At 43.2% G+C, this 16,156-nt stretch overlaps 1 protein-coding gene across 1 annotated transcript; it reads right to left on the bottom strand.

The window, feature by feature from the left end:
- Positions 1 to 6,394: 6,394 nt before the first annotated feature.
- Positions 6,395 to 14,379, bottom strand: LOC126424598 (probable H/ACA ribonucleoprotein complex subunit 1). Its single transcript, XM_050087338.1, has 2 exons — positions 14,199 to 14,379; positions 6,395 to 7,368 (listed from the first exon to the last, which is right to left on the bottom strand). Exons 1-2 carry the CDS (start codon positions 14,377 to 14,379, stop codon positions 6,395 to 6,397), a joined length of 1,155 nt encoding a protein of 384 aa, XP_049943295.1.
- Between the last annotated feature and the right edge of the window lie 1,777 nt (positions 14,380 to 16,156).

The following is a 16,156-nucleotide window of genomic DNA, read 5'->3' as shown; positions in this document are numbered from 1 at the left end:
CGTTCTACCATTCCTAGACCGGCAAGGGAACTTGCTGTTCCAGCAGGACAATGCACGTCCGCATGTATCCCGTGCCACCCAACGTGCTCTACAAGGTGTAAGTCAACTACCCTGGCCAGTAAGATCTCCGGATCTGTCCCCCATTGAGCATGTTTGGGACTGGATGAAGCGTCGTCTCACGCGGTCTGCACGTCCAGCACGAACGCTGGTCCAACTGAGGCGCCAGGTGGAAATGGCATGGCAAGCCGTTCCACAGGACTACATCCAGCATCTCTACGATCGTCTCCATGGGAGAATAGCAGCCTGCATTGCTGCGAAAGGTGGATATACACTGTACTAGTGCCGACATTGTGCATGCTCTGTTGCCTGTGTCTATGTGCCTGTGGTTCTGTCAGTGTGATCATGTGATGTATCTGACCCCAGGAATATGTCAATAAAGTTTCCCCTTCCTGGGGCAATGAATTCACGGTGTTCTTATTTCAATTTCCAGGAGTGTATATATATAACATGCATTATTTATGTAGCGAAAATACACGCTTCTCTAGACGAGTGGAAAATCTGCAATAATGGATAGTTAATGCCTGCTGTAGACTGCTTGATACTACAATTATTGGCCCATATTTAAACCTAAACGAGAGGCCATATGCCAACCTTCTCGCACCAGATACTTATTTAGTACCAGGACGGCTGATGTGAAGCGATAGTGCCTTGTGTACACAATGTGGTCTCAACCGACCGTATCCTGTTATTGATCGGTTGTGGAGGAATAGTGGATTGGCTTGCTCGGCCTCCTGGCGTAGCACCTCTGGACTTTTTCTCTTTAGCGACCCAAAAGGCGTCGTCTATCGAGTTACTCCAACAACTGTAGGGAACATGTAGGGACGTAGCGCGCAGTCTTGTAATTCACCTCAGTAAGCAACAATTCAAGCAGTCATGAATTCTTTCCCCAACGCATGGACCAACGTATCACTGTCTATGGACATCACGTTGAGCAGCACATTTGGATGCCCACAACGGTTTACAGTATTACGGTAGTGTATCAAAGATATCCGTGTCTGTTTGTTATTAAGTCGGATGCTGTGTTTTCATGAAAGTATGCTGTGTTTCTGAACAGGTCTTGAGGAGGGGAGGTAGGTTAACAAATAAATAATTCTGGGAGTTAATTTAAAAAAGTACTCCTCTTTATGTCTCCCTCTTGGATAAAATTATAAGAACAGTTTACCTTGATACCTAAACAACATCTCCTTGCGCACAATTTTGGAATTCATCTACCCCGGCGGTATCTCTACATCAAATTTATTCTTAAACGGAATTAATATGAATCTAAAAATCTCAAATCTCCTCAAGCCAGCAGTACAGTGTTTAACTGTACACTTCTGGATCACGAGAACTCTTCTTCCCCTAGTCCAAGCCTATTTCGAGGAAAATTTTTAGAGCACAAAGACAATATAAAATGGTGCAAGATTTTTGAAATTCTGAGAAAAACAGGTGTAAGCTATAGGGAGAGACGGATAATATAAAATACATACAAGCGTCAGCAGGGAATAATAAGAGTGGACGAACAAGAACAAAGTGGTAGGATTAAAAAGGGTGTAATACAGCGATGTAGCCTTTCGCCCCTAATGTTCAATCTGTACACCGAAGAAGCAGTGACAGAAATAAAAGAAAAGTTCAGGAGTAGAACTGAAAGTCAGGGTGAAAGTATATCAATGATAAGATTCTTTGATGAAATTGCTATCTTGAGTGAAAGTGAAGAAGCATTAATTGATCTGCTGAATGTAATGAATAGTCTAATGAGTACGGAATATTGACTGAGAGTAAATCGAAGGAAGACGAAAGTAATGAGAAGTAGCAGAAATGAGAACAGCGAGAAACTTATCATCAGGACTGATGGTCACGAAGTAGATAAAGTTGAGGAAAAGGGCATTCCTGGTGAAGAGAAGCCTACTAGTATGAAACATAGGCCTTAATTTGAGGAAGAAATTTCTGAGAATGTAATTTTGTAGCATAGCATTGTATGGTAGAGAAACATGGACTGTGGCAAAACCTGAACAGAAAAGAATCGAAGCATTGGAGATGTAGTGTTACAGACGAATGTTGAAAAGTAGGTGGACTGAAAAGGTAGGAATATGTGGGAAACACTGACAAGCAGAAGGAAAGCATGATAGGAAATCTGCTAAGACGTCACCGAATGACCTCCGTGGTACCAGAGAGAGTTGTAGAGGGTAAAAACGGTAGAGGAAGACAGAGACTGGAATACATCCAGAAAATAATTGAGGACGTAGGTTGCAAGTGCTACTCTGAGGTGAAGAGGTTAGCACAGGAAAGGAATTCGTGGCGGGCCTCATCAAACCAGTCAGCAGACTGATGACCAAAAAAGAAAAAAAAACGACAAAAGAGTTTTACAGTTCCATTCGCACTGAGAATGTCTATGGTGAACGTAATAACTGACATTACTCTCAACCATGGCCCTCAACATTAAAAATTTGGCACAGGTTTTAGGACAGTATCCAGAGGGAATATACCAGGTGATCAAAAAGTCTGTATAAATTTGAAAACTTAACAAACCACGGAATAATGTAGATAGAGAATTAAAAATTGACACACATGCTTGGAATGACATGGGGTATTATTAGAACCAAAAAAACACCCCATATTGCTAGACGCGTGAAAGATCTCTTGCACGCGTCGTTTGGTGATGATCGTGTGCTCAGCCTCCACTTTCATCATGATTGGCCTCCCAGGTCCCCAGACCTTAGTCCGTGCGATTATTGGCTTTGCGGTTACCTAAAGGCGCAAGTGTATCAGGATCGACCGACATCTCTAGGGATGCTGAAAGACAACATCCGACGCCAATGCCTCACCATAACTCCGGACGTGCTTTACAGTGCTGTTCACAACATTATTCCTCGACTACAGCTATTGTTGAGGAATGATGGTGGACATATTGAGCATTCCCTGTAAAGAACATCATCTTTGCTTTGTCTTACTTTGTTATGCTAATTATTGCTATTCTGACCAGATGAAGCGCCATCTGTCGGACATGTCATTCCACGCATGTGTGTCAATTTGTACCTCTCTATCTACATTATTCCGTGATATATTCGGTTTTCAAATTTATATTGACTTTTTGATCACCCGGTATATTTACACTGAACAGCTCCAAAACCAGTGATTCCTTCGGAAGCGCATACTGCATACCACGTTTGCTGCAATCGGTCTATTCAAACTTGGCATCAGAGGCAAATACGATGACCGCGGAACTTGTAGCGTTACGAGTAATTCGTTTCTGCTCGCCATTATAACATCCCAGTATTTGCTACTCAGTGACTCATTATCCACTCTAACAGAACTTCAAAATTTTAGCACCTTCTTGACTGAAAACCTCATTGTATACAGAATTATCGAAGCGCTGGAGTCGCTGTGTGAATGCCACTCCGTTAATTTCGCTTGGGTGAAATCACAGTGTGAGATCAGTGACAAGGAAGCTGTCGACCGCTTAGCCAAAGAAACTGTTGTGACAGAACTTAGCACCTGGACTGCAATCGCAAATACGTGCTGTGGCTGTGACCTATACGGATACATGGCAGAAAACGGAATGGGAGAAAACTACCAAGTCACAAGGGCAGGACGTAAGCAGCAATTCACCCGCCAGTTGCCTCTTCGACGAAATATCAGACAAATCCAATGGCTGGTCACCCGCCTCTTTAAAAACCAGACTGAAATTTAACCACTAATCTTTCTGTAGACGCGTCTGCAGGCTGCACACCGTAGAAACTCCCCTCTGCTCTTGTGGAAAAGGAGAGGACGCATATCACCTTTCCTTTGGGTGCCCCAGTCTACATCGAAGTACTACAAACCTTTCGCAGTAAGGTGTGCAGCTGTTCATCCACTACCACCCCGTGTGACGGCTTTGCTACCAACGCAGGAACAGAGATTTTTCTACTAGATGTACAGGTTTACTGTTGCCGAAGTGATCCGCGTCTGTAAGGATGGTACCACTGACAATGGACTGCACAAAAGTGGTCTTTAACTACCTTTATTAGGAGCAACAAACTAACATTCTGTCACTAATTTCCTAACAATGCCTGTGTATTTTAAATGTTATCCAAGCAGTGCAAAGGTAGGCGCCTTGCATTACGTGTTCAGAAATGTAAAACTCCGCAATTCATGAAACAATGAAACCTAATTCTCTGACTGCAATACCAGTGAGTCACAACTGGTATTACTGAGCTCATGCTACACAGTTTAAAGTGGAATCACCATACAGGCTCGAACATTGTCAAACCACGTGGCGCACCTCTATTCAGTTAAAATGCTGCTCGAGCCACAACACTAGACTATATTTTTATTCTCTCGACGACAACGGAAAAGAGAAAGGTCTTTTTTGATCCAGACAATGAAAAAACTGTTATTCATTAGATTGAATTAGGGTCCAAAGTATCTACGCATCTTCCTAGGCCGGAAAACAGGCTGGAAGAAACCTCACAGCAAACTATAATGTCGTGAGGAAAGTGCTAAACATCTGTAAGAATTTAGTCAATTTTCAATGCTTCTTTTGATTCTGTCTTTCTTTCACTTTTCAAACGTAGATTTGGTGAAGTAGCTTATTGGTTATAACACTGGTATGTTATATAAGGAGAAAGTAATCCAAAACTCTCTACAACGCATTGTATATTGTGCGTAGTGTGTATTGAACTGGGGACCTAGAAACGACGGAGTAGTCCTCAGTGTTTCACAACACGATAACAGGCCACAGCAGTCCACCCACCCCACCGCCGCCTCACACCGAATTCAATGTTATTGTGCGGTTCGGCCCCCAGTGGACCCCAGCCTGGAACGTCTCATACGAGACGAGTGTAACTCCAAATGTTTGCATGGTAGACTAATTATGGTGTACACGTACGTGGAGATAGTGTCTGCGCAGCAGTCACTGACATAGTGTAACTGAGGCCGAAACAGGGGAACCAGTCATCATTCGCCGAGGCAGATGGAAAACCGGCTTAAAAACCATCCGCAGGCTGGCGGGACACCGGACTCCGACAGTAATCCGCTGGGCAGATTGGTTCCGGGGACCAGCGATCCGTTACAGCCATGGAGATAAGATGCCTGTCATCTCGACCGCTAGTGATACGAGGCCATTGGGATCCAGCACGGCGTTCTGTATTACCCTCCTGAACCCACCGATTCCATATTCTGCTAACAGTCATTGGATCTCGACCAACCCGAGCAGCAATGTAGCGATTCGATAAACGGCAATCGCAATAGCCTACAATCCGACCTTTATCAAAGTCGGAAACGTGATGGTACGCATTTCTCCTCCTTACATGAGGCATCACAACAACGTTTCACCAGGCAACGCCGGTCAGCTGCTGTTTGTGTATGAGAAATCGGTTGGAAACTTTCCTCGTGTCAGCACGTTGTAGGTGTCGCCACCGGCGCCAACCTTGTGTGAATGCTCTGAAAAACTAATCATTTGCATATCACAGCATCTTCTTCCTGTCGGTTGAATTTCGCGTGTGTAGCACGTCAACTTCGTGGTGTAGCAATTTTAATGGCCAGTAGTGTACACGGAGGCAAGCTTTTCGTTTAGAAACACCAAACTGAAAGTTGATTTCTTATGCCATCCTTCTTCAACTCAGATTCCACTTTGACTTAAATAACATACTGACGGGACATTAAGTACTTGTAGAATCATTCTGAACTATTAAAACTTTCATGTACGAACGCAAAAAGAAATGTAACTTGATTTGCTGATCTGTCCATTTGAAGAAATCCGCAAAAGAACTATCTTTTTTAATGACATCAGTAACTTACCAAAGGCTTCCTGTTTGTGAATGCCGCTGGTCCAGGCGGAGGTTCGAGTCCTCCCTCGGGCATGGGTGTGTGTGTGTTTCTCCTTAGGATAATTTAGGTTAAGTAGTGTGTAAGCTTAGGGACTGATGACCTTAGGACTTAAGTCCCATAATATTTCACACACATTTCAACATTTTTTTGTTTGCGGGTGAGGGCATTGATTTTATTAAAAAATAAATAATTTCTACTTAAAACAGTATCTTTATTGCAAAGTCATAGCAATGACATACATTCTAAGTAAGTACAAAAGTGATTACATATCAGTGGCGAAATTTATGAAAATCGAATGGCAGTCTCACATTAATGAAATGAAGAAAATGTAAGTGAATGAAGACTAACAAACAGGGCATAATGTGGAGTGGAGGTCTGCTGTTTGGTATGAGAAAGCTGCTTTTCAGGTACTATAAAGCCCATTCGACACCATTTAGGAGCCACCTCCAATTCATGGTTTGGTCCACTCGTCCTCACTAATTTGGGGACAGATGTCGAGATCCCCACCGAAGGCAGTCTTCTGACACCTCAGTGCTGGATGAGAGCTTTAATGGTAGCTCTTGTAGCTTCCAGCGTAGCCATGCCCAGACAGTAGGCTGCCAGAGTAGGCACCACCGTACAGACCGGACGACAGTATCCCACTGGAGCCGTATCCACCAGCCAGGAGTCCAGAGCCGAGGTACCCGGACGACAGCGCCGCGCCGCCGAGACCATAGCCTCCTCCGAGTCCGGACCCGAGACCGCCGCCGGCTAGGATGGCACCACCGGAGAAGCCGGAGCTGACCGGCACCGGGACTGCAATGGGCTGGGCCACGGGCACGCGGACCGGTACGGGCTGGGGTACTCCGACCGGGACCGGCTGGGGGACGCGGACGGGGTACGGCTGGGGTACCGGAACGGGGACCGGCCTGTTGACAGCGACCGGCACGGGCCTGGGCACTTCCACGGGGTAGGGGCTGGGGACGGACACGGGCACTGGGTGGGGGACCCTGACGGGCACCGGGTGGGGTACGGGGACTGGACGGTTGACCGGAACTGGGACTGCCTGGGGGACGGGGACGGGGCGGTCGACTGGGACGGCGACGGGTTGGGGGACCGGTACCCTTACAGTCTGCACCACGGTCTCTGTGGGCTGGACTGTCACGATGGGCCCGCCGATGCCGACGGCGCCTCCGCCAAGTCCGATGCCGCCGCCTCCCAGGGACCCGGCGCCGAGTCCGGATCCGAGGCCGATGGCGCCGGCACTCAGACCACCACCGTAACTGTAGCCCCCGGCGTAGCCCAAACCGCTGCCGATATAGCCACCTCCGATGCCCCCGCCCAGAAGGGCTCCTCCACCGATGAAGTCGCCGATGGAGTGCGCCCCGCTGAGGATGCCACGTTTGTCGTGCTTCTTGGCCGTGTAACTGCTGCGTGCCTCTTCCGCTAGTGCTGACGCGACCAGCACGGCGGCGAGGTATACCTGCTGAGACAGAGGTGTACAGTAACTGCTTCTTGGTAACTCCTCACGAACAAAACCTGCTGTCGTTAAAGATAACACGCGTTTCACAGAAGCTCATCTTTACTCTGATATGGAGTGTTATGGGACCATTGCTATTCACAATACATATAAATGACCTTGTAGGTAGTGTCTGAAGTTCCATGCGGCTTTTCGCGGATGATGCTGTAGTATACAGAGAAGTTGCAGCATTAGATAATTGTACCGAAATGCAGGAAGATCTGCAGAGGATAGGCACTTGGTGCAGGGAGTGACCACTGACCCTTAAAATAGACAAATGTAATGTATTGCGAATACATAGAAAGAAGGATTCTTTATTGTATGATTATATGATAGTGGAACAAACACTGGTAGCAGTTACTTCTGCAAAATATCTGGGATTAAGGGTACGGAACGATTTCAAGTGGAATGATCATATAAAATTAATTGTTGGTCAGGCGGGTGCCAGGTTGAGATTCATTGGGAGTGTCCTTAGGAAATGTAGTCCATCTACAAAGGAGGTGGCTTACAAAACACTCGTTCGACCTATACTTGAGTATTGCTCATCAATGTGGGATCCGTACGAGATCGGGTTGATACAGGAGATAGAGAAGATTCAAAGAAGAGCGGCGCGTTTCGTCACAGGGTTATTTGGTAAGCGTGATAGCGTTACGAAGATGTTTAGCAAACTCAAGTGGCAAACACTGCAAGAGAGGCGCTCTGCATGGCGGTGTAGCTGCCCAGGTTTCGGGAGGGTGCGTATCTGGATGAATATATTGCTTCCCCCTACTTATACCTCCAGAGGATATCACGAACGTAAAATTAGAGAGATTCGAGCGTTTACGGAGGATTTCCGGCAGTCGTTCTTCCCGCGAACCATACGCGAGTGGAACAGGAAAGGGAGGTAATGATAGTCGCACGTAAAGTGCCCTCCGCCACACACCGTTGGGTGGCTTGCGGAGTATAAATGTAGATGTAGATGTAATCAGAAGAACAAAATTACAGAGCAACGTTTCTCACACCCATTTTATGATGAACGAGGAGGAATAGAACTTTTTCTCAATGAATCTTTAACAATTCAGGAAGAATCCTAAATGTGAAAACATAGCAAACTTCACTAATACAGGTCATCTTGCAAGCAAGAAATGCAAGTTATAAAGAATCAGCCTCCTCTAACATTACACTCTTTTTGTAGAGATAACGGATACCTTGCATACTATCGATTCTTGCATAGGTCAAAATTATCTCGGATGTTTCGTTGAAAGAATTACATACGTTTTTGTATAGGATGTGTTACCTTTCAGGCTAAAATGCATACAAAGAAATTAATTTGTTACAATCTGTATGTATTGTTAAAATTGCTCTTCTTATCAAAATATTTGAAATAACGAGAGGATGTAAAATGTAAACTGGCAATGGCAAGGAAAGCGTTTCTGAAGAAGAGAACTTTGTTAGCATCGAGTATTGATTTAAGTGTCAGGAAGTCGTTTCTGAAAGTATTTGTATGGAGTGTAGCCATGTATGGAAGTGAAACATGGACGATAAATAGTTTGGACAAGAAGAGAAGAATAGCTTTCGAAATGTGGTGCTACAGAAGAATGCTGAAGATTACATGGGTAGATCACATAACTAATGAGGAGGTATTGAGTAGAATTGGGGAGGAGTTTGTGGCACAACGTGACAAGAAGAAGGGACCGGTTGGTAGGACATGTTCTGAGGCATCAAGGGATCACCAATTTAGTGTTGAAGGGCAGCGTGGAAGGTAAAAATCGTAGAGGGAGAGCAAAAGATGAATACACTAAGCAGATTCAGAAGGATGTAGGCTGCAGTAGGTACTGGGAGAGTAGCATGGAGAGCTGCATCAAACCAGTCTCAGGACTGAAGACCACAACAACAACAACAACAACAACAAAAACAACGAAATTTTTGACATTCTTAAAATTCACGTCATTAATTGTACAATCCAATTGTAATTATTAAATTTGTTTCTGGATTTATTTATAAAATAATAATATAATTTGGTAAAGATTCTCCTTTGGTAAAGAAAGCTTGTACACTCTTTTGCTTTCTAAACTCTTTGCAACAATGTGAGTACCGCTGAATTTGAGTAGTGGTGGGCATGCCTCTGATGGAAGAAGACGCTTTCTAAGTTTGTCACCAACAATGTAATTATAAGTTCTTTTTTTAGATGTGGAAAATGTAAAAACGGTGTGATGTTGAAAGATATGGTTCAGATGGTTCTGAGCACTATGGAACTTAACATCTGAGGTCATCAGTCGCCTAGAACGTAGAACTACTTAAACCTAACCAACCTAAGGACATCACACACATCCATGCGCGAGGCAGGATTATAATGAGAATTTTAATAGTGATGTGCGGGAGGGTAAGATTACAAAGTCAAATGGCAGATTCCATGTTCGTATGTTTCCAAACGACTCTCGACACTGTACAACATCATCCACAACTAACCTAGATACGAGCACACGTAGTATCTTCGCCAATATGTAATTTGTTAGAGAAGTATAATACTTGGCTAACAGAATGCCGTAAGTTTTAATGGACGGCGAATGTTCCGTAAAATCGAAAATGATTAAATTTTTAATCAAACGAAGCGTAACACGACATCCCTATATAGACGTTTTCTGATGACATTTCAATTCTGTGAGAGACAGGAAAGGGAGTGAAACAGCAGTTGAAAGGAATGGACAGTGTCTTAAATGGAGGTTATAAGGTGAACATCAACAAAAGCAAAACATTGACAGTGGAATGTAGTCGAATTGAATCAGGTGATGCCGAGGAAATTTGATTAGGAGTCGAGATAAAGTATTAAATAATTTTTCTTATTTGAGTATAAAAATAACTGATGATGGCCGAAATGGAGAGGATATAAAACGTAGGCTGGCAATGGAAAGAAAGGCGTTTATGAAAAAGAGAAATTATTAACACATAATACATCTTTAAGTGCTAGGAAGCCTTTTAAAGTATTTATGTGGAATGTAGCCTTGTATAGAACTGAAACGTGGACGATTAACAGTTTAGACAAGCAGGAAATAGAAAATTTGGAAATGTGGTGCTACAAAGGAATGCTGAAAATTAGATGGGTACATCGCGCTACTAATGAGGAGGTACTGAACAGAACTGGGGAGAAAAGAAATTTGTGTCACAACTTAACTATCAGAAGGGATCGGCGATAGGACACATTCTGAGATATAAAGGAATCACTAATTTAGCACTGGAGGGAAATGTGGATGGTAGAAATTGCAGAGGGAGATCAAGAGACGAATACAATAAGCAGATTCAGAAGGGTGTAAGTTGCAGTAGTTATTCAGAGATGAAGAGATTTACACAGGGTAGAGTAGTATGGAGAGCTGCATCAAACCAGTCTTCGGAGTAAAGACCACAGCAACAAGAATACATAAACGAAGAGAATGATGTTCAGGACGCGAACGCAATCGCGAAAGCATGCCATCAATAGAATGCAGTAGCACAGAAATTCGATAATACTGATTCGATGTGATCCCCAGCATGCATTGTACAGTCACTTTTCGAGTATGTACAGGATCTTCCAGAAGGAATGGTCAGTATTCAGGGATATGGCAAGAACGTTCATTCGAAGCAAGAATCTCACGTAAATGCGGCCTCTAAAACGCATACCTCATGAGCTAAGAGCACATCTTCATCTTTGATACTGTAAAGATGTCTAGTAACCACGGGCTCTAAAAGTGCATACCTTAAGAACTGTGACCACTCGCTCATCTTCGATACTGTGCAAAACGTATCTTCCACCAAAACAAGTGCTCATTGCACTTGACGAATGCATTTTAGAGTCAATGTTTATCAGCCAATTTTTTCTTTCCAAAATAAAATCTAAAGCTTTCAGTAGAGGAGATCTGTTTCACAGTATCGGAGACGAAGAAGTGCTAATGGCTCTTAAGGCGTGCATTTCAGAGCTCATGTTTTCTAGACTCTTTCGCATCGTTCAGTCATATTCCTCAATATTGACTATTCTTTCTGGGACGCACTGTTTGTTGATATAGGAATTTCATAAAAATTGCACTAGTCCAGTTTGAAATATATATAATTAACTACGTAATATGCTGCATTGATATTTTGATACTTCATGGGTAATTGTGACATCGAAACCAATATTATAGAATATCTTTTTGGTCAGCTGTGGCCTACCTACCTTAATGAAAAAACGGTATTTAAAACTGTGTTATTGATTTCTTTTGTATTACATGGAGACTAGCATCAGAAACATACGTAACTTTGCTTCATCTACATGGAAGAGTTCACATTTTGCACATGAGACTGCCTAGCACAAAACAACACATAGATGGTATCTGAACACTTTGATACACATAAGAGGAATTCGGTATGTCTAATGCTCCTGTGGTTTCCATAAAATAATGTATCCATACATGGGCTGACAAAAACTATTTTACGTGGATATAGATCCGGAAACGCTTTATTTCTATATTAGGTCTGATTTTATACATAGCTCTTTGTAGTGCTGTAATGGTTGAAAACGCTCAGGGACGGAACGTATCACTATTTCGCTTGAAATCCTTTCTTACACGAATTGTTCAAACAGCGCTCCGTTAGCACAGCTACATACATCACGAAGAGGTCATTTTAAGCATAGGATGCGCTGTTGTATCCCCGTACGACTGCGTACAGCTCACAGTTTTACAAAATATGCGCCCCATGCCCCTCCGCATCTTACAGCGGGATTCCATACGTCGCAGATGTCAAACTCCCTCTGAAATAAAAATCTAGTACAGTTGGGTGCAGACTTTGTGGCATCCAGGGATTTGGTCCAGCTCTTGCCGTCCGTTTCTCAAGAAATCTGGTGTTTAGAAATCGCGAGCGTTAACGCTGAAGCATGGAAGAGCACAGGGTTCATGTTTCGTCGTAGTGATGAAAGCATATGTCTTAGCACATCGGATAGTGCTCTTTAAAAGAGCTTTGTAAGTACGTAAGTTTAGTGTGGATGGAAGAACACTATTCCCTAACAAATAGTCACAAACAATGTTTGTGACTTATAACATTGCCAGACGTAACAAAGAGTGCGATTTGTGTTAGGTAGAGTTTATATTTCTCTGTTGATAAGTTTTATTCCCAAATGTTTCCCCTGATCACTGTACTATGAACAGTTCGAAGATAATGATTCGTAACATGAAAATAAAGAGTTCCCAGACGCATCGTCACGTGATATGTTTTCTGTTTGTGTTTGTGATTAACGTTTTCTGAAAGTTAGGCTATACCTTTAGTTAACCTCATATAAATAGATATTTATCTTTGTAATGGTTAGATAAGTAATGATCTAACGTAAAAATGTTTATACATTTGTTCTAATAATTATGTGTGATTCCTGTGTGTATGGATGTGTGCAGGGGCGTGTATGCATACGGACTTGTGTGTGTGTGTGTGTGTGTGTGTGTGTGTGTGTGTGTGTGTGTGTTTGTGTGTGTGTATGTGAGTGTATGTTTTATCATATGTGTCTTCGATGTGCTAAAGCAGAAGACTACGCGTCGAAAGCTGGTTGAATGGATATTGCGCTTCGAGCAAGGATTAACTCAGAAAAAGTTCTTTTAATCCAATGAAGTTAAAGTTAGTGAGAAGTATTTACATCAGTCAGTCACCGATGACTTCTAAAAATTGAAAATTCACTTTTTTGATTAAGAAAAAGCAACGTATACAGTAGAATTACCAAGTAAGCAGCAACCAGTCGCAAAAACATGTTTTCTTTATTTACTTTTGCAAATCGAATTCAACTGGTTAACAACCATCTGTTGAAATCGATTTGCAAAAGTAAATAATGGAAACATGTTTTTGCGACTGGTTGCTGCTTACTTGGTAATTCTATGGTTTACTGTCGCTGCACAACTTGGGAACCACATGGAGCCCAGCATTCGTAACGTATACAGTGTTGTTTTCAGAAGATGGTACCACAGTGTTTGCAGATATTCTCAAAAATAGCCTCAGCTACTACGAAATATTTCCAATACTTTACTAACTGCGGTTAGGATGTGCAGTTCTGTTTTATTACTGACGCTTTGGATAATTTGAATAATATTAAAAGTTTATGTATTACTTCCTCATGTTCAGTCTGCGATTTTCACGATATGTAGAACGGGAGCGAACGTCGTGTACGTATCAGTACTGATACTGTGGTTAAAAAACAAGCATGATTCTAGAGCAATTGTCTTTCTTGATTTTTATAAATTTTTGACAGTTTATGTATTGCAGGTGTCTGACGATGATTTTTGACAACTGAAACTACTAGCAATATTAGAAATTCTCATTAACAGCTGATTTAAGTGCAATAGCACTTTTAATAAACTTCCAATAGCGTATTTGAAGACTATTGGTTCCGAAACGAACCCCTGTGGGACACCCAGGCACTCACCAGAGCAGCGGTCCTCATGTTGCTTGAGTCGTTGCCAGTTGCCAGAGGACGTCAACTGATGCCTTGACCAGCCCCCTCGTCCACTATATATACGCTCCCTCCACCTGCTCGGTGGTCTCCCAGTTTCCCGCGCACAGGAAAGGGGCAAGTTTTCGAGATCGAAGCCGGTCCACAGCATATCGTAAGGCTAACTTCCCCGGATCTCTCTCGAGCGAGCAACCAGTTGGCGGGCGAGTGTCACAGGTGGTCGGATCACCTGTAAACTTCTTCGGCGCTTAAAGCAGGGCGGTAAGGGCGACAGGGAGAAAGAGACGTACGCGCCTCGGAAGAAATTAAATCATCTTTCCCCGCGCGACTTTCTCCGGCGGTGGACTCGGCGATGCGGGAGACACCGCCGGTCCCCAAATGGCCAGCGGATTGCGAAACCGCCTAAGTGACTTCCAAGCCAGTGCGTGCACGCGCTTCCGGTGGCCGTCGATTTCTGTGTCGGACTGCAGACGGCGTAGAGCGGTGGGCGCGCCTTTTGCGAGGAATGTCGCGAGAACTCGTCCAGCGGGAAGCTACCGGCCGCCTGCAGACTTTCTCCGAGCGCACGTGCCACCGGCTCGCTCGCTGCTTTGTCTTTTGTCGTTTCACTATACATTTAGACTCGGCTAGAGAATGGTAATCAGGGGTAAAGTACAGCGAGCGAAAGGCGATTTACAACATGTACAGGAAACTAGGCGGCAGTTATAAGAGTCGAGTGGCGTGAAGGGGGAAGCAGTGGTTGAGAAAGGAGTGAGACAGGGTTGTAGCCCATCGCCGATCTTATTGAAACTGTACTTTGACCAAGCAGTAAAAGAAACCAAAGAAAAAAATGAGATATGACTTAAAGTTCAGCGAGAAGAAATAAAAACTTTGGTGTTTGCCGAGGACATCATAATTCTGTCAGAGACAGCAAAGGGACTTGGAAGAGCAGTTGAACGTAATGGGCGGTGTCCTAAAGGATATAAGGTAGCCATCAACGAAAGCAAAACAAAGACGATGTAATACAGTCGAATTAAATCAGGTCATGGTAAGGAATTAGATTAGCAAAAGAGACACTAAAAGCACTAGGCGAGTTTTGCTATTTCTGGAGCGAAATAACTGATGACTGCCGAAGGAGAGAGGATATAAAACGTAGGCTGGCAACAGCGAGAAAAGTGTTTCTGAAGGAGAGAAATTTGTTAACGTCGAATGTAGATTTCAGTGTTAGGAAGTCTTTCTGGACGTATTTGTACGGAGTATAGCCATCTAAGGAAGTAAAATATGGAAGACTAACAATTTCGACAAAAAAAGAATAGGAGCTTCTGAAATATAGTACTACAAAAGAGTGCTGAAAATTAAACGGTATATTATGGAACTATTGAGGACGTAGTGAACAGAATCGGGAAGAAAAGAAATTTATAGCACAGCACGACCAGAAGAAGGGATCAGTTAATAAGACACACTCTGAGACATCAAGGGATCGCCAATTTAGTACCGGAGTGTGGGTGGTACAATCGTAGAGGGAGACCAAGAAATGGATATAGTAAGCAGATTCAGAACGATGTAAGGTGTAATAGTTATTCGGAGATGAAGAGGCTTTCACAGGATAGCGTAGCATGGAGAGCTGCATCAAAACAGTCTTCGAACTGAAGACCGCAACAACAACAACAACAACAAGCCGGTCAACAGAATGGTACAATGAATGCACATTAGTATACAGCACCTACTCATTTGGGACCACTCTACAGTAATCAGTATCTTTCGTACGTATACATCTACGCAGTGAGTCATTATTAGATAGGTGATTCTGTTCAAGAACTTCATACGGACATATGCTTTATTCCGAATGGTTTCAAAGATATAACACATTTAAAGGGGTTGGTAGAAATTTTTAGCCGTATTTTTTTATTAGCTTAGAAAGTTCCTTACAATATTCATGTAAAGTTAGCCATAAATGATCCACGATTTATTGTACGGCGGTCTGGCACATCCGAGCGCTCGAATGTAACTGACGTAGTACAATAGTACTGTAGGGGTCCTGCTGGTTTCGGATAGTATCACAGAGGGCATCAGTATGAACTAAAATACTATCCTCAACAAGACTGATCTTCGCGACATGATTCGTTTACGCTAAACGGTCTAAAAGGACGTGCTTGTTCCGCGTTTGCCTTGCCTGTCATTTCGCTTGTTTTTTTATACGAAACGTGCTTGATAATGTATTTACATGGCTAGAAAAGGTTCTAAATATAATCAAAATCGTGCAAAAAGCTCTTCAGTTGCTAAGAGGAAGCAGTTAATCGATATAATTTCGTCAAAATGAGAGTGTTTCGGGAATCGGCGGAAGAAAGGCTATCTGTTCAGTGCTGGCATTGTCGATTAAAGTTTGCTCAATTTAAGTATTAAGACAAGACAAC

The sequence above is a fragment of the Schistocerca serialis genome, chromosome 10 (assembly GCF_023864345.2).
Source record: "Schistocerca serialis cubense isolate TAMUIC-IGC-003099 chromosome 10, iqSchSeri2.2, whole genome shotgun sequence".
Classification (NCBI taxonomy): Eukaryota; Metazoa; Arthropoda; class Insecta; order Orthoptera; family Acrididae; genus Schistocerca; species Schistocerca serialis.
The sequence above is the reverse complement of the archived record's forward strand: the minus strand, read 5'-3'. Positions and strand labels throughout refer to the sequence as shown.

Bases quoted from the DNA above. Each gene is read 5' to 3' on its own strand.
- LOC126424598 (XM_050087338.1), bottom strand. From the start codon at position 14,379: ATGTATAGTGAAACGACAAAAGACAAAGCAGCGAGCGAGCCGGTGGCA. The intron at 7,369-14,198 runs GCGCGTGCACGC...CTTTAACGACAG, and splicing joins GAAATCGACGGCCACCGGAA to CAGGTTTTGTTCGTGAGGAG.